Below are 21,132 nucleotides of genomic sequence, written 5' to 3'. Positions count from 1 at the left end.
TGATTGTATCGCACTCATTTCTCAGATGAGAAAGTGGAGGCTGAGAGGGACTGAGCCAAAATTTGAATCAGGGGTATCTGGCTCCAGAACCCACACTCTTACGGCTGCTGGGACTGGCCAGAGTCAGCAGGCCACCACTTCAGGCTGCTCAGGCAGTAGACTCAGGGTCACGGATGTCCCTCTTCCTTGGAGCCTCCAGACAGGTCTGTCTGGGCGGCCTGGCCTGGCTCACCCCTCTGCCCTGACTTGGCAGGGCGGGTTGGAGGGCAGCCGAGTGTTTCCTGCGGCAGCTGTCTCTCTCACCCGCATTTCCGCATCCAGGAAGTATCGCTCCTTTGTCCCTCCAGACTTGCCTGCCCAAAGCGTGTGTTCAGCCCTGGCTCCTCATGACTCATCCCCCCTCCCTGTCCTGGGTCCCAGGGGATGGGCTGGGAGGGAATCAAGGTGGGGGGAGGGGCGGGGACAAGCCAAGATTCTAGATCACAATTTTAGGTTGTTTTTCTGTTGGTGGCATTTGCCCCCCCCTCCCCCGGAGGTTTTACATTTCGGAGAAAAGACCCCAGAAATAGGGTAACTGAGTCAAAGGGTTGGTGCATCTTTACTTTGATTAAATATCGCCACCCTGCCCTGGCCGGTTTGGTCAGTGGATAGAGCAGATAGACCTTTGCAAGGGTCCCAGGCTGGTTTCCGACCAAGGGCACATGCCCGGGTTGCAGGGCTCGATCCCCAGTAGGGGGCGTGCAGGAGGCAGCCAATCAGTGATTCTCTCTCATCATTGATGTTTCTCTCCCTTTCCCTTCCTCTCTGAAATCAATAGTAATATATTTATATATCTCGCCACACTCATTTCCGGGAGGACTATGGCGATATTTTCGTTCCTATCAGTCCTGTAGGAAAATGCCCCTTTACGTCTTCACCAGCAGCAGGTATCATGGCCTTCAGCCATTCCCAGTCTCCTGGACGGAATACGATGTCCCTGTTTCTCTAAGGTGCTTTGCCCCGCGGCCCGCCAGGTTGGTGATCATGGAGTGGAAGTGCCCCAAGCTGGCTGCTGTCCTGTCCGGCATCCCATCTCGCCACAAACAACACAACAAGACGAATGTCCTGAGACTTTTGTGATTTTGTTCCTGGAATAATTTTGGCAAGGAGGAGTTCCTGCGATTCAGGACAGGCGGCGGTAACCTCCGCAGAGCATTAGCGTCAAGACTTGGGGGAATCTTTGCAAATGTAGAAAAATGAAAGCTACAAAGGGATCATCTGCGTTGTAAGAAACTGCTTGGTAAAGAGCTGCTGTTTTAGGGACACAAAATTAGCCCGGCTGGTGTGGCTCAGTGGTTGAGTGTGGACCCATGAACCAGGAGGTTACAGTTCCATTCTGGGTCAGGGTACATGCCCGGGTTGCTGGCTCAATCCCTGGTGGGGGGTGTGCAGGAGGCAGCCTGATCAATGATTCTCTCTCATCAACGCTTCTCTCGCTCTTCCTTCTCTCTTTGAAATCAATAAAAACATTTTTAAAAAAGTAGCTTTTCTTAAAAAAACAAACAAACAAAAGAAACAAAATTGACAACAATTCTGTCTCTTCCCACACAGAGATGCCCAGACCTTGCGGGGTGGGGAGCTGGTGCACCCCCATGATTATTCCTGGTTGAAGCTCCTCTGGCCCAGGGTCCTTGGGGTGGGGGTGTTCCAGCTTTTATCTTCTTTCCAGTCTTCTTGCTCAAGGCCAGGTGGTACCTTTTTAAAGTATAAATCACGACTCTGGTATCCTTGAAGGGATCGCTAACATTTATTGGGTGCCACTAACATTTCATAGGGACCACAGGCAGGGCCGGGTGTGGGGAGAGGGAGTGACGGAGCAGTGCCCTTGCCGGCTGGGAGGGGGCCTGTGGGTGCTGTTTGCCCTCGGACCAGATGCTGCCTGGCGTGCGAGGAGGCCTGGAAACTCTCGCGGATGGAGGTGAATGCCTTCCTGTTCTCACTTCCCCAGGCCCCAAGTACTGTGGGTGAGGAAGCGTGGGGGAGATAAGGGCATCAGAAGAGTGGCAGGGGCACGGCACGGGAAGGGCTGTGAGCGGGTGCTGCGGGTGCCTTGGCCTGTGTGCAGAGGGCTGTGATAGTGGGGAAGGGTTTGGCAGAAGTGTCTGTGTAAGGTCAGTATGACATCATTACCATGTCTGTGGGTGTCATCGCAGCCTCTGTGGTTGAAGGATTGTGTTGTGCGGGGTGGGCCTGTGAGGGTATGAGGGGTTCAGGGTGGGAGGTGCATGGGGTGCAGGCCAAGGGTGCCCACGGTGGTGTGTTTGCACGGAGGTCGCCTGACTGTGTCCCACGCGGTGGGTGTCTCGCTGCCACAGGTCTGCAGACCGGCACCTCGGGACTCGCCCTCGGTCCTCGTCCCGGAGCCTTCTCAGCCACTAGGGCAGAACGGAGATGGGAATACAATAGTCGGTCAGTCAGGCAGAAGGACAGACATTGTGGGGGCCTGCCTCCTATCCTAGCCCCCTGCGGCTACCAAGGACTCTTTAGCTCCTTTGGGGTTCATCCTTCCCAATAGATTCCTGCTGAACTTCCTTGGGAAGCTGGGACGGAGCTGTCTGCCTCCTTATTACACAGAAGAAAAGTCTGAGGTTCAGAGAGGCCACCTGCTGAGCTCGAGGCCTCTGCTGCAGGGTGTCTGCCTCCTCTTCACTCCCTGAGGCCTCGGGGATCCTAAGAGTTTGCCCTAAAGCCCCTGTGCACACCCAGCCAGCACACACATTCCCAGGAGGGTTTTTAATGAGCCTGTCCCTACTCACATGCTCTCCATGCCTCCCCACCCCCCAGGCCGCCCAGGACAAAGCCAGATCCTCTTAGTCTGGAATTCAAGGTTCCACCCCCTATTCTCCACCAGACCTCTTCAAGGACTCAAATCCTGCCACAGTTCCCCCAAACTCCGAGAACTATTATTGCCTCGCCTCCACTCCCCCTGCCCCCACCCTTCGCAGGAGCCATCCAGCTGCTGTCGGGAATGCCCTTCCCCCTCCTTGGCCTGGCAGAGGTTCCCGTGAGGGGTCAGGGGGTGGCGCAGAGGCTATTTCCTGGTGGGGGAGGAGGAGGCACAGCCAAGTCCCGCTTCCGCTGGCCCCCTCCCTTCCTTCCCTGGCTCTTCCCTGGGGCCCTAGCTCACGTGCCTCGGCTGGCTCCTGTCCACCCGCCCGTCTCCAGCCTCTGTCTGACACATGCTTCACTCACTCCTGCCCACCGGTCTGCAGGGGTGGGGGGCGGCCCTTGCCATTTTTCACAGACTGAGGCTCCTAAGCCCCCATTGCTGACCCCTGGCTCCCACCTTCGCTTCCAACGGGGACCAGCGGGTGCGGACACCTGAGTCAGATCGCATGCTCCGCTGTCAGTGGCCCAGGCTCCCAGGGTCCTTAGCACAGCCACAGAGCCCTGCCCCTGACCGGTCCCCTTTCTTCCCCTTGATCGCACTGCCCTTCGTCTCTGATCATTGGGCTCCAGCCTTCCCAGCCTCCTCACTCACTCACCAGGCCTGGTTCTGTCTCAGGGCCTTTGCATGGACTGTGCTCTCTGCCTGGCTATGCCCTCTCCATCCCGGCTCCTCCCTCACCTCCTTTAGTTCTCTCTTCAAATGCCACGTCCCCAGGCAAGCCTGCCCTGGCCCTTGTGAAAATTCTAACTTTCTCATCCTCCCTCCACCCCGTTCTTTCCTTCTTTCTTTCTTTCTTTCTTTCTTTCTCTCTTTCTTTCTTTCTTTCTTTCTTTCTTTCTTTCTTTCTTTCTTTCTTTCTTTCTTTCTTTCTTTCTTTCTAAAACATATTCCATTGATTTTTCACAGAGAGGAAGGGAGAGGGAGAGAGAGCCAGAAACATCGATGAGAGAGAAACATCCATCAGCTGCCTCCTGCACACCCCCCACTGGGGATGTGCCGGCAACCAAGGCACATGCCCTCGACCGGAATCGAACCTGGGACCCTTCAGTCCGCAGGCTGACGCTCCATCCACTGAGCCAAACCAGCCAGGGCTCTTTCTTTTTTAATATGTATTTTTTATTGATTTCAGAGAGGAAGGGAGAGAGAGAAAGATCAATGATGAGAGAGAACCCTTGTTTGGCTGCCTCCTGCACGCACCACGCTGGGGATCAAGCCTGAAACCCGGACATGTGCCCTGACTGGGAATCAAACCTGGGACCCTTCAGTCTGCAGGCTGACGCTCTACCCACTGAGCTAAACCGGCTAGGGCCCTCCTCCCTTTTCTGCCTCGCCCATTGCCAGGGGCCTTATAAAGCTTTATACCGACTCATTCATCTGGTTGATTATCTGTCTCCCCACAAAACTGTGAGCCCCACCAGGGCATGAGTTCCTGTGCCTTATTCCTGCCTGTGTCGTTGGCACCCAGCGACAGCTCAAGAAATACGGGCTGAATGAACAAACAGATCATAATTGTGATGGCAACCAACGAGCAGCGCTCGCTGCGTGCCTGGCTCCGAGACAGGGCTGAACTCCCACCTTCAACCTTCCACATCCTGCCTTCCCATGTCCAGCCACACAGTCCCTAACCAATGTTTCCTTAATATTTGTCTTCATCTCAATTGTGTTTTTTAAATTAATTAAATTGATCTCCAATGGACACTAGTCTTAACAAGTAAAGGAAAGCTCATGCACTTGCCATTGATGGAAAATGACCTAAAAATGTGCAATTAGTGCCCTGGCCAGGGTGTCTCGGTGGTTAGAGCATTGCTGGTCAAGGGCATGTACCTGGGTTGTGGGCTGGATTCCCGGCCCTGGTTGGGGCTCATGCGGGAGGCAACCAATTGATTTGTCTCACTTCTCTCTCTCTCTCTCTCTCTCTCTCTCTTCCTCTCCCCCTCCTTCCCTTCCTTCCACTCTTTCTAAAAATCAATGAAAAAAATATCCTCGGGTGAGGATTAACAAAAAAGACAGGGAGAAAGTGCAATTAAGTAGCAAAACCTTGTCCTGACAGGAATGGCTCCATTGGTTGAGCATGGTCCCTTACATCAGAAGGTTGCCGGTTCGATTCCTGGGGTCGGGGCACATGCCCAGGTTGTGGGCTTGATCCCCAGTAGTGGAGATGCAGGAGGCAACCAATCAATGTCTCTCTCTCTCTCTCCTCCCTCTAAAATAAACAAAAACATATTAAAAAAAAAAAAAAAAAGCAAGATCTCATGCTGGGCCCTGAGTCTGCCTCGAGAGCAACGTGTGTGTGTGGGAGGCCGTAGGGCGAGTGAGCACCAGTGGAGACTTACTCTGAGCGAGCGCAGAGGAATAAAAGTGGGAAGGAAATCAACTCCCAGACCACGGGGTGGCTGATTTGATGCTGGACCTCAGAGCTGGCCCGATTGGGTGCAGGGAAATTTGGTTGCTATGATTCTCTGGCCAGAGATTCGCCGGGGGTCACCCACTGAGGGGCTGGTGGAGCGGCCCTTAAGCCCAAGCTGATGACCCCGGCCTGCTGGTCCCTGGCCCCTTCTCAAGGGAAGGTTCCTGAAGGCTGGAGCCGCGAGCCAGAGGCCCTTCCGCAGCCCCGCGGAGAGGGGCAGGAGGGGCCCAGGGTTAAGAGAGCATTGTTTTCTCACCAGGGGGACGTCATTTGGGGTAAACAATGTCAAGAGCTTCCCCGTTCTCAGCTGGGACGTGGACAGGCCTGGCCCTGGCCCTGACTTGCTGACGCATGGCCTGGCCCGATCACTTCCCTGGGGCCTCAGTTCCCTCTCTGAGAAATGGGGATAATAATAGTACCTCCTTCCTTGCCACGCTGGCTCCGGGCCAGGATGGAGAAAGGAAAACAGTGCTCAGGGCAGGGGCTTCTCCCTACCCGCTTGCTTCCCGGTCCGCAGGCTGCCCGAGGCTGAGGGATTCTGCCCAGGAAGAGTGAGGGGACCAGTTCCTCAGGGGTGAGCGCCCACGGAGCGGGGGTGTAAGAGGAGGCGCAGCGGAGGTGGAGGCACATGTGGAGAGCCCTGAGTTGTTGACAACAGACCCCTGGAAGTCTGGACCCGCGGCCGGCACTTAGCACCCGAGGTTAAAATAGACCCAGGCGGACGGTAGGCTGGGGGCAAAGCCGTTGGAGAAAGCCACAGGCTCTGGAGTCAGAGGGATCTGACTTAAAATCTTGGGGGCCTCCGGGACTCCAGGTCCTACACTGCAGATGGGCCCGCCCATCCCCGGGTCCCAGGCCAGCGGTGTGTTACTGAACGGGGAGTGTGCACAGGGTGTGCTTGGGGTGGCGGCCGGAGTCACCTTCCTGGTGAGAAACGGTGCCATCGGACGGATAACCGGCTCCTGGGAGGTGGTGAGGGGGGCAGAGGCATGGAGCCACGACCTGAGCACGTGCCAGGCACCCCCGAGGCTCCCCCACTGAGGCCCCCAGCCTCTTGCTCCAGCCACTGGGGGACAGCACTTTACCGTTGGCAAAGCATTTTCATGCCCTTGATTTCAGTGGCCCCATTTTTGTAGGAGTAGAAAGTGAGGGGTAGAGTGAGGGGCCAGGGTCACTCTCAGTTGTTGCTCTCCCTCCATCCCTTCCTCCACGGCAGACACCCCCCCCCACACACCACCACCCAGTCCAGACCACTGGGCCTTTGCCCTGACTGTGCATGCTGCCTGGAGCACTGTCCCACTTGCCCTCCCCAGGCCGGCTCTGCCCATCCTCCAGTTCAAAGGTCCCCTGCTCACTGAGCCTCTCCCTTGCCTATCTGGAGTCTGGTCACCTGGGTTCAAGTCCCAGCTTGCTCCTCTCTAGCTGTGTTACCTGGAGCATGATGCACACCCTCTCTGTGCCTCACTCTTCATCCGGTAAGTGGAATAAGTAGCTCAGCAAAGGACAGGTTGAATGAGTTAATAGTGTAGAGTGCTTAGAACTCTGCCAAGCTCACACGAAGCCCCTAGTAACTGTAGGCTCTTGGTCACTCTTCTTATCATGGCTCCGTCGCTGTCTCTCTTGCCCTCTACTCAGGGCGTTTCATGAATGGAACTGCGCGCCTCTTGGTCACTACTGTGTCCTCAGGCCCCAGCATAGGGCCTGGTACATGGCAGGCACTCAATTAAGGAAGCAGCAAGTATGAGATGAGCCTCTCTCCACCCCTCGTCCTGAACCAAAGCATGGAGACTAAGACCTGCCCAGTACCTTACCTGGATGGGACTGCGTTGCCTGCAGGGGGCCACTGGGACTCCAGGATCCTCTTCTTGAATTCCTCCAGGCTAGCCGGGTCTGCCGAGAGAGGGTATTAGGCCCAACCTATTGCCTTAGGAGCCCCTTCCCCTGAGCCAGGGATAGATGGCAGCTCCCCTCTTTGGCTCTGCCCTCACTCACCGATAGGCTGGGGGTTGGGGGCAGGGCCAACAGGTCTTGGCATAGACATCGGCAGCGACTGTGAAAAGAAAGATAGAGGGAGATTGGCAGAGAAGCCAGGACCCCTGAACCAGAGTGCCCAGGAGATTCCTGCCCCTCCGTGCCCTTGGCTCTGAGGTCCTTCCAGGGTGGAGGAATGGACAGGTACTCATGTGCTAATGGATGTGTAATCATCCCCTGTGTCCACCTGTCCTGAAATGGCTGGGGATTCCAGGGACTGGGTTGGCGTAGAGCTCCCAGAGACCCTACTCTACAGGGCTGGCCTGCCTCAGTTTCCATTATAGCCTCAGTGCCAATCTGACCCCAATCCCTGACCCCCTCCAGACTGAAGTCAACCCACTCTGTAAACCACTGGACCCCAATTCTCAATGCCATGCCTTGAACAACCTTGAGCCAATTCCCCCAAACTTGAAATCCAAAACCAGTCCTGAACTTAGTTACCTAAAATCCAATCCCAACATGAAAACGGAGCCTTCCTTAGAATCAAACCCCATCCTAAACCCAATCCCAGTGACAAATCTGATCTGATGTAATGTTAGATCTAACTCTGACCCAAACCCATCACCTACTCCCAGCCACTATGAAAAATCCAACCCCCAACCCCATTCCCCTAACCCCAGCCCTGGGATCCACGATGGCCACCTACAGACACCTTTCCAAGGTAACGCTCAATCCCAACTCAACCTTAGACCCCCAGTCTCTCTGTGAAACAGAACCCCACCCCAGCCCCAACCCAAGATCAGCATCCACACAACCTCTACTCTAGATCCAGCTTTGAGCTCCACTCAACCCCAATGTATCCCCATCCTAACCCAGGTTCACCTAATCTTTCACCTCAAATATATCCCAATGCCAGCCCAATTCATCTCCCTACCAGCCATCCTAAATCCAACACAACTTCAACTCTGAACTCATGGTCAATACCCATCCTCATGCCCATGAAATCCTAAATCCGCTCTTGGCTCCAAACTTCTAATCATCTCTAGACCCACAAGCTACCTATACCCACCTGAGTCTCAACTCCACCTTCAGTACCTCAACCCAATCTCAAAGCCACTGACATCCTAGATTCACTCCTCATCCAATCTCAGACCCAATAGCTGCCCTGCATGCAACCTCTGACCCAACTTTTTTTTTTTTTTTAACGTATTTCTTTATTGATTTCAGAGAGTAAGGGAGAAGGAGAGAGAGATAGAAACATCAATGATGAGAGAGAATCATTGACTGGCTGCCTCCTGCATGCCTCCCACTGGGGCTCAAGCCTGCAACCCAGGCACGTGCCCTTGGCCGGAACCGAACCTGGGACCCTTCAGTCCGCAGGCTGATGCTCTATCCACTGAGCCAAGCCGGCCAGGGCTGACCCAACTTTTAACCTTTTCTCAGAACCTAAACTCCAAACTCTATCCCACTTCTAAGACTAATGAGATGGAACCCGAACCTTAGTCCAAACCAACTCTAGACATGGCAGTCACCAAGAACTCATTGTGACCCAACTCTACACACAAATTATACATCATATCACGCCTTTCACTAGGCCTGCCTTAACCCTCACTATTACCCTAATGTCACTTGCAACCTTAACCCATTGCCCCCTGATCCTTCAGCTCAACAATGCCCAACCCTGACACCAACCCTCAATGAATTCCTATTCTTCACCCTAAACTAATTTGGAGGCCCATCCAGCTGCCGAAACTCAACCCCAATCCTTATCCCTTTCTCAGTAATTCCCAGTTTCAAACTCTACTCCAATCCTAATGCCAAGAAAGACCTACATGAATAAATACATAACCATAATCTTTAAACCGACTCTAGACTCATCAGCCACCTATGTGTGACCCTATCCTAAATTCTAAGACCACCCTCAATGCTTCAGCTCAGCCTGATCATAACGCAAATGATGTCCTAGATTCACCCCTCAATGAACCCTGGACCCTACAGCCACCCTACCTCCAACTCCAGTCTTAAGCCTCCTCTCTTCCTTAGTGTTGATCGCATTTGAGACTCGGTCCCTATCCTAAGGTCAATGAAACTCTCAAGTGAGTCCTACCTAATCCAAACTCAAACAGACTTCACAACCAAGTTTCACATCACCACCCGTGCCATCTGCCTCCAGGGCCGCCAGCCCACCTTGGCCTTTATGCAGGTGTCCAGGGCGGAGTTGCTGACAGCCAGCTGCATCTTGAGCTGCTCGGCCTCCCGCTTCTTCTCCTCCAGCTCCTTGGCCAGGTTGTCTCGCTCCTTCCGCAGCGCTGCCTTCTCCTCCAGCGCTAGCTGGGTCTGCTTGGCACACTCGGCCTGGAGCTTGGCCTCCCGGGCCTGGGCTTCCTTCTCTACCTTCTCTTTGGCCATCTGACTGGCCCGCAGGACCTGCTCAGCCTCCAGCTTCTGGCGCTGGAGGTCTGCGTTCTCTTGGGCCACACGCTGGATGTCAACCCGCAGTCTCTGGGCCAGCTCCTCCACCTTGGTGCTCATGAGGGTAGGCATGTGGTCGCACATTCTCCGTACGGAGGCCACTTCGCCGATGGGATGGTACGCGCTGTAGCTCAGTGTTTCGAGGGTGCGCGGGATAATGGAGTCCCTCCAGAGGTTGCGTAGGTCCGCCTCAAACTTGTCCTTGTCCAGTTGGGTGCAGAGGTTCTGCACCTTCTGCAGATGATTCTTGGCCATCTGTCGCTCCTGCTGTTGCTGCTCCAGGGCCTTGTTGCAATCAGCCAGTTGCTCATCCACCAACCGCTTGCTCAGCCCCAGGCCCTCCTTGTCCTTGGTGCACACAGCCTTCTCCTTGGCCACCTCCACCTCTAGCATCTTGGTCTTCTGGTTCAGCGCGAAGAGCAAGGCTGAAGGCACAGGATGGTAGGACTCAGGAGAGCTGGGGGCTGCCAAGGAACTGGATGGGGAAGCCGCCACCCTGGCTCCCCGCTGCCCAGAGCACTCACCGTTGCAGCTCTTGTTAGTCTCCTTGAGTTGTTCTTGGCACTGTTTCTCGCTCAGGATAATGGCGGCCATGTACTTCTGGTTGTTCATGTAGACCATCTGCCCGGATAGGACACAGGAAAGGCCTCAGAGGGGCCTGTGGGCCCCCTGGCCCCGGGACTGCCCAGACCCTCAGGGCTGAGGCCCCAGATCCAGCACCCAGGTGTCCTAGTTTGGCCCAGTTCATGAGGGCATGGCCTCTGTACGGGGAAAGCTGGTCTGGTCTTTGAAAGTTGTTATGATTACCCTGGCCAGTGTTCTCAGCAGGTAGCAGTGGCTCTCAACCTTTCTAATGCTGCGACCCTTTAATACAGTTCCTCGTGTTGTGGTGACCCCCAACCATAACATTATTTTCGTTGCTACTTCATAACTGTAATTTTGCTACTGTTATTGAATCGTAATGTAAACATCTGTGTTTTCCGATGGCCTTAGGCTCGACAGCAGCAGTTCTCAACCTGTGGGTCGCCTTATGGATTTGCTTATTCTAGACATTTTATCTCAATGGAATCAGACACTATGTGGCCTTTTGTGACTAACTTCCGTCACTCGGCATCATGTTTTCGGCAACCTGTTGTGACCCACAGGTTGAGAACCGCTAGCAGGATCGCCTAGGACCATCGAAAAACACAGATATTTACACTACGATTCATTAACAGTAGCAAAATTACAGTTATGAAGTAGCAACGAAAATAATTTTATGCTTGGGGGTCACCACAACATGAGGGACTGTATTAAAGGGTCGCGGCATCAGGAAGGTTGAGAACCACTGGGTTAGAGTGTCAGCCTGGGAACCGAAGGGTTACAGGTTTGATCCCCAGCCCTGTTCGGGGGCCAGTGTGCCAGGAAACAGATTGATGTTTCTCTCTCTCTCCCCCTCTCCTCTCTCCCTTCCACTCCAAAAAGCAATGGAAGAACTATCCTCAGGTGAGAATTTAAAAAATGTGTTATTAAAAAAAAAGTGTTATGATTAATACAATTTGGCAATAAAACATATGGAGGCACTGACACATGCTCCAGTGTGGATGAACCTTGAAAACATGATCCTGAGTGACAAAAGTGAGTCACAAAAGGCCACATAGTGTCTGATTCTATTGAGATAAAATGTCTGGAATAAGCAAATCCGTAATCATGGCTCCCAGGGGCTGGGGAGAAGGAGGGATGTGGAGTGTCTGCTCATGGGACAGGGTTTCCTTTTAGGGTGATGAAAAACATTCTAAAATTATTTGTGATGATGGTAGCACAGCTCTGTGAATGTGCTAAACATCGTGGAACAGTGCCCTTTAAATGGGTCAGTTACACGGTGATAGATCCTCCCTTCCCCCAACTGATGGACGGAGTATGATGTAAACTCCACCTGCAGCCGGACATTCCTGAACACCTTATATGGACTGTACATTGAACCACCAATCAGCACCTGCCATATACCCTAAACCCCCAATTCCTAAATCCCTAGGCCCCTAACCATGTACCTTACATGAAACCACCAATCAGCATGGGCAGAGCGCCCTAAGCCCCGTCCCCTCTTTTCCTCCCCTTAAAAGGCACTCTCACCCCGGCAAGCTCTCTCGCTCTCAAGCTCTCTCTCTCTCTCTCTTCCCTTTCCCCGCTGGAAGGCGGCCGGCAGGGTGATCGCCAATAAAGCCTGTGTCCTGGTATCCCATGGTCTCCGGCCCTCTGTTTCATCTTTCACACGGCACGTGAATTAAACTTTTACGATTCCACAAAGGCCATGCCTTCCGAACTCTGGAACAAAACCCTCCGCAGAAATTAATAAGTAAAGATACAAAGAGGGCCCTAACCGGTTTGGCTCAGTGGATAGGGTGTTGGCCTGCGGACTGAAAGGTCCCAGGTTCGATTCCGGTCAAGGACATGTACCTTGGTTGCGGGCACATCCCCAGTAGGAGGTGTGCAGGAGGCAGCTGATCGATGCTTCTCTCAACTCTCTATCCCTCTCCCTTCCTCTCTGTAAAAAATCAATAAAATAATAATATATTTAAAAAAATTACGAAGAGGGCAGAGTCTTCCTGCCATTCCTTGTCTGACTCCTTGTCCTTAGGAAGCCGGGCCTGTGCGAATGCCCTGGGGCTAGGGGAGCACAGAAATAGCTCGGAAAGTTCCAGTGGCTTCTGCTTTCCAAAGCCTTAGCCACCGTCTGGCTCAGTTGGTTGGGAGTCCTCCGGTGCACCAAGAGGTCGCCGGTTGGACTCCCGGTCAGGGCACACGTCCCGGCTGCGGGCTCGATCCCCTGCAGGGGGTGTGCAGGGGGCAGCCCATGGATGATTCTCATCCTTGATGCTTCTACCCCTCTTCCTTTCTCCCTGAAATCAATACAAGCACATCTATTTTAAATATCTTTATTGATTTCAGAGAGGAAGGGAGAGGGAAAGAGAGATAGAAACAATCAATGATGAGAGAGAATCACCGATTGGCCGCCTCCTGCAGGTCCCGCACTGGGGATCGAGACCGCAACCCAGGCATGAGCCCTTGACTGGAATCGAACCTGGGACCCTTCAGTCCACAGACTGACGCTCCATCCACTGAGCCAAACCCGCTAAGGCCAAACATATACATTTTAAAAAGCCTTAGCCACAGAAGGGGAAGTGAGTGGGATCCAAACATGAGGTGAGAAAGGGGTATTTTCCAGTGAGAACAAGTGTCCAACAGGTGGCGATGGGGCAGCGAGGGGCTCTACCTGAGCTGTTCTTAGAAAATCCTCGATAGATAAGCGTTGGACATTTTAAAAATCATTCAGTTCCAGTTTCCTTTCTCTTCCAGGGTCCCAGGACAAGAAATGCAGTTGCATTTCCAGAAAATGTAAGAAAAATCATGTTTCTCAGCACTGCCAGAACCGGGGAAAGACCAAGATTCACATCCGCTCCCATCGGACACTGGGGCTGCTGGAGCAGGGCCCGGTGGGGCTTTCCCACAACCATCAGCACCCCCTCCTGGGGTAGGGGCGTGGGAATCAGGATCCCTTCAAGAGAAAACCCTGAGGGGTTCAAGCCTAGAGGAATTTGTCAACTCAAAGGGGGGCGGGGAGCGTGACTTTCCAACGTTAAAGTTGTGAAGATCTGGATCAGGGGTCCTCAAACTTTTTAAACAGGGGGCCAGTTCACTGTCCCTCAGATCGTTGGAGGGCCGGACTATAGTTTAAAAAAAACTATGAACAAATTCCTATGCACACTGCACATATCTTATTTTGAAGTAAAAAAACAAAACGGCAAAAACACCCGCATGTGGCCCGCGGGGCCGTAGTTTGAGGACGCCTGAAGATTCTCAGATTTCTAATCTACAACAGGGAGTCAGGACCCCGGGGTGAGCCTGCGTGTCTAACACTTTATGATCCGATTCCTTCCTAATGGCTCCTGCGTGGGATGGTGCTATGTGTCCAGGATGATCCGAATTGGCTGATTCCCAGGAAGTGAGCCCCTCCCCCGGCCCCCCAGGCTGGGGAGGGGCTTGCGGGGGGTGGGGGGGGGGGGGGAGGATTCACAGCTCTGCCCTGAGAGTCTGAGGAGGGATGCATCCCATGCTAGGGTCCCAAGGGGACCCCGCCCTGCTTTGGGGATTGAGGAGGGACCTGCCCCCATTCCAAAGGTCAGCTGGAGACCCATACTTCCCTGGGGGCCTGAGGGGAGACCCTCCCTGCTCTGGAGCATGAGGGGCCCAGCCTGCTCTCAGGGCCCGAGGGGGACCTGCCCCCATTTGGGAGTTTAAAGGAGATATGCCCTGCCCTGGGTCTGAGAAGCAGACAAGGCCCTTACTGGAGGGGCCCTCTGTCCCGTGAGGCGGGTGGGTGGTCAGAGGCTGCTCCGAGGGTGCCGGCCGGAACCCCTCTGGTGGGAAACATCAAGGCTGTCCCCACCCAGCCTCTCTCCCAGTCCCAGGAGCCCCCTCCTCAGGGTCTTGGCGCTAAGACCTCCACGGACAAAGAGCGCGTGTGGTGTGCGTGTGTGTGTGTGTGTGTGTGTGTGTGTGTGTGTGTGAGGGAACATGGGGTGGCCCAGTGGGGTTGACATGAGTGCGAGGGGGTAACAGTCTCCATGAGACCCCCACGTGTGCCGCTGTGACTTTCTCCTGGGGGGACCCTGCTTCTCAAGCCCCCATTTCCCCACCTGCAAAAGGGTTTAGGGTTCCTCCCTACCTCTTGGGCTTCCGTAATGAGATAATATTTCTCAAGCGGACGCCAGCATAAGGCAAATATCAGCAGCCGTCAGTACTTACTACTAAGAAAGAGCCAAACGTTCTGAGTTTTTATCTAGCCTGTTCTGTTCGCAGAGTATTTGCAGCTGGCACATCCTGAGCCTTTTATGCGCATTAAGTCACGGGCCCAGGGCTGGGGCTCAGTTACACTTGAATTCCTGAGAGATAACGAATACATCTTTTTTAGTATAAGTATACCCAAAATATTGCACGGGAGATACTTACACAAACAAAATACGCATTGCTGATCTGTTAGGGCTCCTCATGCAAAAGGAAGGGGTCTGGCGCTGGCCAGTGTTCTCAGTGGTTTGAGCATCGGCCCGCACACCAAAGGGTCTCGGGTTCGATTCCCAGTTAAGGGCACATGCCTGGGTTGCGTTCACTCCCTGCCCTCAGTCAGGATGCCTCTCTCTCTCTCTCTTTCTCTTTCTCTCCCTCCCTCCTACTCTCTCTGAAAAGCAAGGGAAACAGTATCCTCAGGTGAGGATTCAATTTAAAAAGTAAGGTCTGTGACCCCCATTCCGTGGCTGGGGAAACCGACGCTCAGAGAGGTGCGGTGCCTTTCCCGGGGTCACCGGGGCCAGCGTGGGGCCCTTGGCCTTACCCGGTCGGCCTGGCACTGGCGGAAGCTGGCGTTGATCCGGTCCAGGTCTCGGCGGGAGCCCAGCAGCATCTGCATGATGGCATCCTTGGCGCGGGCGGTGAGGTTGAGCTCCTTGGTCAGGTTGGCCTGGCTGGCCGAGAGCCCCACGACCTGGTTGTACAGGCCCTCCGCTCGGCGCTCCGTGTCCCGCAGGTTGGACTCGGTGCCCACGTGCACGTTGCCGTAGACCATGAAGAGGACCAGGCCCAGGATGATGAGGAACTGGATGAGCGAGATGAAGAGGAAGAAATAGCGCAGGTAATACCAGCAGCCCCGGGAGCTGCCCCCGGCCCGGGCATAGGCCCCTCCGTGCTCCGTGGCCAGGCCCATCTCCACCCCGGGTTGCCGCCCGCCTGCCGGGTGCCCTGATGCGGCTCCGCTGGCTGGTCTGCTCTGGGTGGTGGCTTGCCCCTTCTGGACCCTGCCGCCCACAGGGGGGAGTGTTTATATTACTCCTCTTAATACTTCCTCCGCCTGGCTCCTTCCTGGCCAGGAGGAAACGGGGAGCCGTGGGTTATCTCAACACTCCCACCCAGGCTGTGAAGGGAAGGCGAGGGGGGGCAGGGGGCAGGGACCAAGGCCTGGCTGGCCTTTCTGGGTGGGGCACCAGCTGGGCGACCTCGGGCTCTCTGAACCTCAGTTTCCCCGCCTGCCCCAGCTCTGTGCCAGGCACTGATTTCAGCACTTGCAGCCGCTGAATGAGCTCAGGTCCTCGTCTGCACCCTGTGGAGGAGGAAAGCGGAGGCTCAGGGAGCAGGGGCTGCCCTGGGTCTCCAACTGTGGGTTCACTGAGCCGGGCTTACCCCCAGTGGGTGGACCTCAGATGGGTGCCCACCTCACAGGGCAGTGTCAAGTACGTGAGCTGAATCGTGTGGAGTGCTTAGCTTTCGGAGGGAGGGCTGATGGTGATGGTGGGTGGTGGTGTCCACGCGACCCTGCGAGCTGTCGTCCCACCAATCCCGCTCACGCAGGTGCTTAAGAAGTGCTCCCGGACTAGCAGCAGGAGCAGCAATGAAGTTGGGGGCGTGGAGAGCCGGCTTGGCTGTGCCTCAGCGTCCCCCTCTGTGAGGTGGGTATGCGTGATGCCCAGTCACAGGGCTGTGTGGGAAGCTGCTATTATTACTATCATTTCCTGCTGGAAGCATTATTTTGGGGCTCCGTGAGACGGTGAAGAGAAAGCGCCCGATGGGTGGGAGCTGAGCTTCATTGGGGGGTCACCCCCAGGTGGGCATGCAGGAGATTTGGAACCAAGGAGCAAAGAGTTCTGGGTGTGCCCTCCTGCCTGTCACCCCGGAACCAGGAGTTCCAGGGAAACCACCGTGCTGGATGATGCCAGAGCCCCCCAAGTGGCATCAACCCCACCCCAGCCCCAGCCCCAGCTGGGAAGGGCCCTCAGGCTTGAAGAGACTGAGTGGGACACAGCCCCTAGCCCCAGGGGGTCATGGGTAGCAGGAAGGAGGGACGGGGCTGAGGGGAAAGGGACAAGGAGATGGAACTGGTGTCCATTGCCTGGTGGGGAGCACAGCAGGGTAAAGGCTGCTGCAGGGGGACCCATCCCCCCTTTAGCCGCTGTAATGGAGTGGGGGGTGGTTGACAGTGGGGAGGGGTACCCCAGGGTGGTGTTCATCCAGGAGGCAGAAGTCGTGTCGGGAAGGAGGAAGTTCCCAGGGGTAGGCAGGAAACCCCTGTCTGACCTTTGGTCCTCACAGCTACCCAGCGGTTCCTGATTCCCAGACCCTTCCCAGCTGGCGAGTGAAGGGAGGAGGGTTGGGGGCTGCAGGCGGTGCCCAACCAGTTATTCCTCCAGGTTGGCCAGGCGCACACAGTCCCCCGCCCCCACCCCCAGGGGCTGTGAGAAGGACACCTTCCACCTTCCTTATGGGGCCATAGAGGCAGGGTGAATTTCGGGCTGCCATTTGGAGCTCCGGAGTCAAGTTCTGGCTGTGCCCGCGTACCAGTGTGTGACCTCAGGCCAGCGACCTCTTCCTCGAGCCTCAGTTTCCTCCTGTCTAAAACGGAGGCGGCAGAGCCCGGTGTAAAACACTAGCACGGTGGTACTTTTTTTTTTTTTTTAAATTTCTTTATTGATTAAGGTGTCACATATTTGTCCTCATCCCCCCATTCCCATCCCACACCCCTCCCCACGGATGCCCCAACCCCCTGTTGAACTTAACCATTGGATAGGCTCATATGCATGCACACAAGTCCTTTGGTTGATCTCTCCCCCCTCCCCCCACCCTCTCCTATCCTCCCTCTCCCCTATCCTCCCTCTGAGACCCGATAGTCCGATCGATGCCTCCTTGTTTCTGGGTCTGTTCTTGTTCCTCAGTCTATGTTGTTCATCATTTCCCCTAGATGAGCGAGATCATGTGTCACTAGAGATATACTTATAAGAACTGAATGTGAGACGAGCAATAATAGTTATGCTGACAGGCAAATGAATCAGTCTGTAGTGAGTTTCTTTCTGGACCAACAGTTCTTTTGAGACCCAATTTCAATGTCCACCAGTTCCTTATGTGTACATGTCAGCACTGACCCCTCAGCTCTGGATGGTGGACAAATGGTGGTAACGGAGGTCCGACTCCCTCTGGTTTGGTCTCGGCCGGACCCAGGGGCACGGCCTCACCCGGACTAAGGGGCACGTGGCCTCACCCAGACCCAGGGGGCGCGTGGCCTCACCCGGGCCCGGGACCCAGCCTCAACTGGATCCAGGGGCACACGGCCTCACCCGGACCCAGGATCCGGCTTCACCCGTACCCAGGGGCGCGAGGCCTCACCCGGACCCACGGTGGTACTTTTTTAAGGTGGGAGCAGATGAATCGCGTGCAGCCTCTGATGCCAGGCTGAGGCACGGAGGCACCGGGGAGGGGAGTTGCCTCCAGAGGCTGGTGTCCCAGGCCTGTGGGAACACAGGGAGAAGGGGCATGGCAGGGGTAGATCCTGAGTGACAAGGGTCCAGGGGAGGAGTGCAGGCAGGGAGGCAGTGCCCGGCCAACGCCAAGAGGTGAGACAGTCTTGGCGTGTAGTTAAGATCAGGGCTCTCCATGACATAGTGAAGGTGGTGCATATTTATGGGTCTATCATGTAGACCCAACATAGGATGCCTGTTTTTTTTTTTGTTTTTTTTTTTATTTTATTTTATTTTATTTTATTTTTTTAATTTCTTTATTGATTAAGGTGTCACATATTTGTCCTCATCCCCCCATTCCCATCCCACCCCTCTCCCCACGCATGCCCCAATCCCCTGTTGAACTTAACCGTTGGATAGGCTTATATGCATGCATACAGGTCCTTTGGTTGAACTCTCCCCCTCCCCCCCACCCTCCCCCTACCCTCCCCTATCCTCCCTCTGAGGCCCGATAGTCCAATCGATGCCTCCTTGCTTCTGGTTCTGTTCTTGTTCCTCAGTCTATGTTGTTCATCATTTCCCCTAGATGAGCGAGATCATATGTCACTAGATATATACTAATAAGAACTGAATGTGAGACGAGCAATAATAGTTATGCTGACAGGCAAATGAATCAATCTGTAGCGAGCTTCCGCCTGGACCAACAGTTCTTTTGAGACCCAATTTCAATGTCCAGTAGTTCCTTATGTGTACATGTCAGCACTGACCCCTCAGCTCTGGATGGTGGACAAATGGTGGTAATGGAGGTCCGACTCCCTCTGGTTTGGTCTCGGCCGAACCCAGGGGCACGGCGTCACCCAGACTAAGGGGCACGTGGCCTCACCCCTACCCAAGGGGCGCGTGGTCTCACCCGGGCCTGGGACCCAGCCTCACCCGGATGGATCCAGGGCCGCACGGCCTCACCCGGACCCAGGATCTGGCTTCACCCGTACCCAGGGACGCTTGGCCTCTCCCAGACCCAGGGGCACGTGGCCTCACCCGGGCCTAGGTGCACGAGGCCTCATCCGGATCCAGGGACACATGGTCGCACCCGGACCCAGGGACGCTTGGCCTCTCCCAGACCCAGGGCCACTTGGGCTCACCCGGGCCTAGGTGTACGAGGCCTCACCCGGATCCAGGGACACATGGTCTCACCCGGACCCAGGGACGCTTGGCCTCTCCCAGACCCAGGGCCACTTGTGCTCACCCGGGCCTAGGTGCACGAGGCCTCATCCGGATCCAGGGACACATGGTCGCACCCGGACCCAGGGATGCTTGGCCTCTCCCAGACCCAGGGCCACTTGGGCTCACCCGGGCCTAGGTGCACGCGGCCTCACCCGGATCCAGGGACACATGGTCTCACCCGGACCCAGGGATGCTTGGCCTCTCCCAGACCCAGGGCCACTTGGGCTCACCCGGGCCTAGGTGCACGAGGCCTCACCCGGATCCAGGGACACATGGTCTCACCCGGACCGAGGGACGCTTGGCCTCTCCCAGACCCAGGGCCACTTGGGCTCACCCGGGCCTAGGTGCACGAGGCCTCACCCGGATCCAGGGACACATGGTCTCACCCGGACCCAGGGACGCTTGGCCTCTCCCAGACCCAGGGCCACTTGGGCTCACCCGGGCCTAGGTGCACGAGGCCTCACCCGGATCCAGGGACACATGGTCTCACCCGGACCCAGGGACGCTTGGCCTCTCCCAGACCCAGGGCCACTTGGGCTCACCCGGGCCTAGGTGCACGAGGCCTCACCCGGATCCAGGGACGCATGGTCTCACCCGGACCCAGGGACGCTTGGCCTCTCCCAGACCCAGGGCCACTTGGGCTCACCCGGGCCTAGGTGCACGAGGCCTCATCCGGATCCAGGGACACATGGTCGCACCCGGACCCAGGGACGCTTGGCCTCTCCCAGACCCAGGGCCACTTGGGCTCACCCGGGTCTAGGTGCACGCGGCCTCACCCGGATCCAGGGACACATGGTCTCACCCGGACCCAGGGACGCTTGGCCTCTCAGACCCCGGGGCACGTGACCTCACCCATGCCTAGGTGCATGAGGTCTCACCCGGATCCAGGGACACACGGTCTCACCCGGACCCAGGGACGCCTGGCCTCCCCCAGACCCAGGGGCACGTGGCCTCATCCGGGCCTAGGCGCACGAGGCCTCACCCGGATCCAGGGACACACGGTCTCACCCGGACCCAGGGACGCCTGGCCTCCCCCAGACCCAGGGGCACGTGGCCTCACCCGGGCCTAGGTGCACAAGGCCCCACCCGGATCCAGGGACACATGGTCTCGCCCGGACCTAGGGGTGCGTGGCTTCTCTCAGACCCAGGGGCACGTGGCCTCACCTGGACCTAGGTGCACGAAGCCACCCGGACCCAGGGGCGCGTTACCTCTCTCAGACCCCTGGTCGCGTGGTCTCACCCGGATCCAGGGGCTCACGGCCTCACCCGTACTCGGGACCCAGCCTTACCCGGATCCAGGGGCCCACGGCCTCACCCGGACCCAGGGTTCAGATTCGCCCGGACCCAGGGGCACATGGCCTCACCCGAACCCGGAATCCAGCTTCACCTGGACCCAGGGGCGCGTGGCCTCACCCAAACCCAGGGGCGTGAGGCCTCACCTAGACCCAGAGGCGTGTGACCACATCTGAGCCCAGAGGCTCGCAGGCTCGCCTGGACACGGGTCTCAGCGGGGTTTCGTCTTCTTGATCCCAATTCCTGTTGGTCAATTCCCTCTCAGCAATTCCTTCGGTCATTTTCTCAGAGCTCCAGGGCGGCTGCCGCAGAACTCGTTGGGCGGCGGGCTCGGCAAGGCTCCGGTGTGCCCGGTGCCCGGCGGTGGGCTGGTCCGGTGTCGCTGCGTCGGCCCTTGGGTCTGCAACGGTGGCCAGTCGCTGAGCGTGCGCACCTGGCCACTTCGGGGCATTGAGATTCTTGAAGGACTCGGAGGTCAGCAAGCACGGAGTCTCCCACCCCATGTCTCCCAGGGGCTCGTCTGTCCGTGCTCGGCAGCGAGTGGAGCCGTCCCCTCAGCCGGAGACCGCCGGGGGAACTGC

At 56.2% G+C, this 21,132-nt stretch overlaps 1 protein-coding gene across 1 annotated transcript; it reads right to left on the bottom strand.

Annotated features, from left to right (window-relative positions):
- Window positions 1-1,764: 1,764 nt before the first annotated feature.
- Window positions 1,765-15,614, bottom strand: PLVAP (plasmalemma vesicle associated protein). The gene is made up of 6 exons (XM_028134335.2): window positions 15,148-15,614; window positions 10,304-10,400; window positions 9,495-10,204; window positions 7,329-7,386; window positions 7,148-7,226; window positions 1,765-2,414 (listed from the first exon to the last, which is right to left on the bottom strand). Exons 1-6 carry the CDS (start codon window positions 15,514-15,516, stop codon window positions 2,408-2,410), a joined length of 1,320 nt encoding a protein of 439 aa, XP_027990136.2. The 5' UTR covers window positions 15,517-15,614; the 3' UTR covers window positions 1,765-2,407.
- Between the last annotated feature and the right edge of the window lie 5,518 nt (window positions 15,615-21,132).

This window comes from Eptesicus fuscus, chromosome 6 (assembly GCF_027574615.1).
Source record: "Eptesicus fuscus isolate TK198812 chromosome 6, DD_ASM_mEF_20220401, whole genome shotgun sequence".
Classification (NCBI taxonomy): domain Eukaryota; kingdom Metazoa; phylum Chordata; class Mammalia; order Chiroptera; family Vespertilionidae; genus Eptesicus; species Eptesicus fuscus.
The sequence above is the reverse complement of the archived record's forward strand: the minus strand, read 5'-3'. Positions and strand labels throughout refer to the sequence as shown.

Coding starts and splice junctions, on each gene's coding strand:
- PLVAP (XM_028134335.2), bottom strand. CDS start 15,516: ATGGGCCTGGCCACGGAGCACGGAGGGGCCTATGCCCGGGCCGGGGGC. Junction 10,401..15,147: donor GCCAGTGCCAGGCCGACCGG/GTAAGGCCAAGG, acceptor CTATCCGGGCAG/ATGGTCTACATGAACAACCA. Junction 7,387..9,494: donor ACACCTGCATAAAGGCCAAG/GTGGGCTGGCGG, acceptor TTCTTTTCACAG/TCGCTGCCGATGTCTATGCC.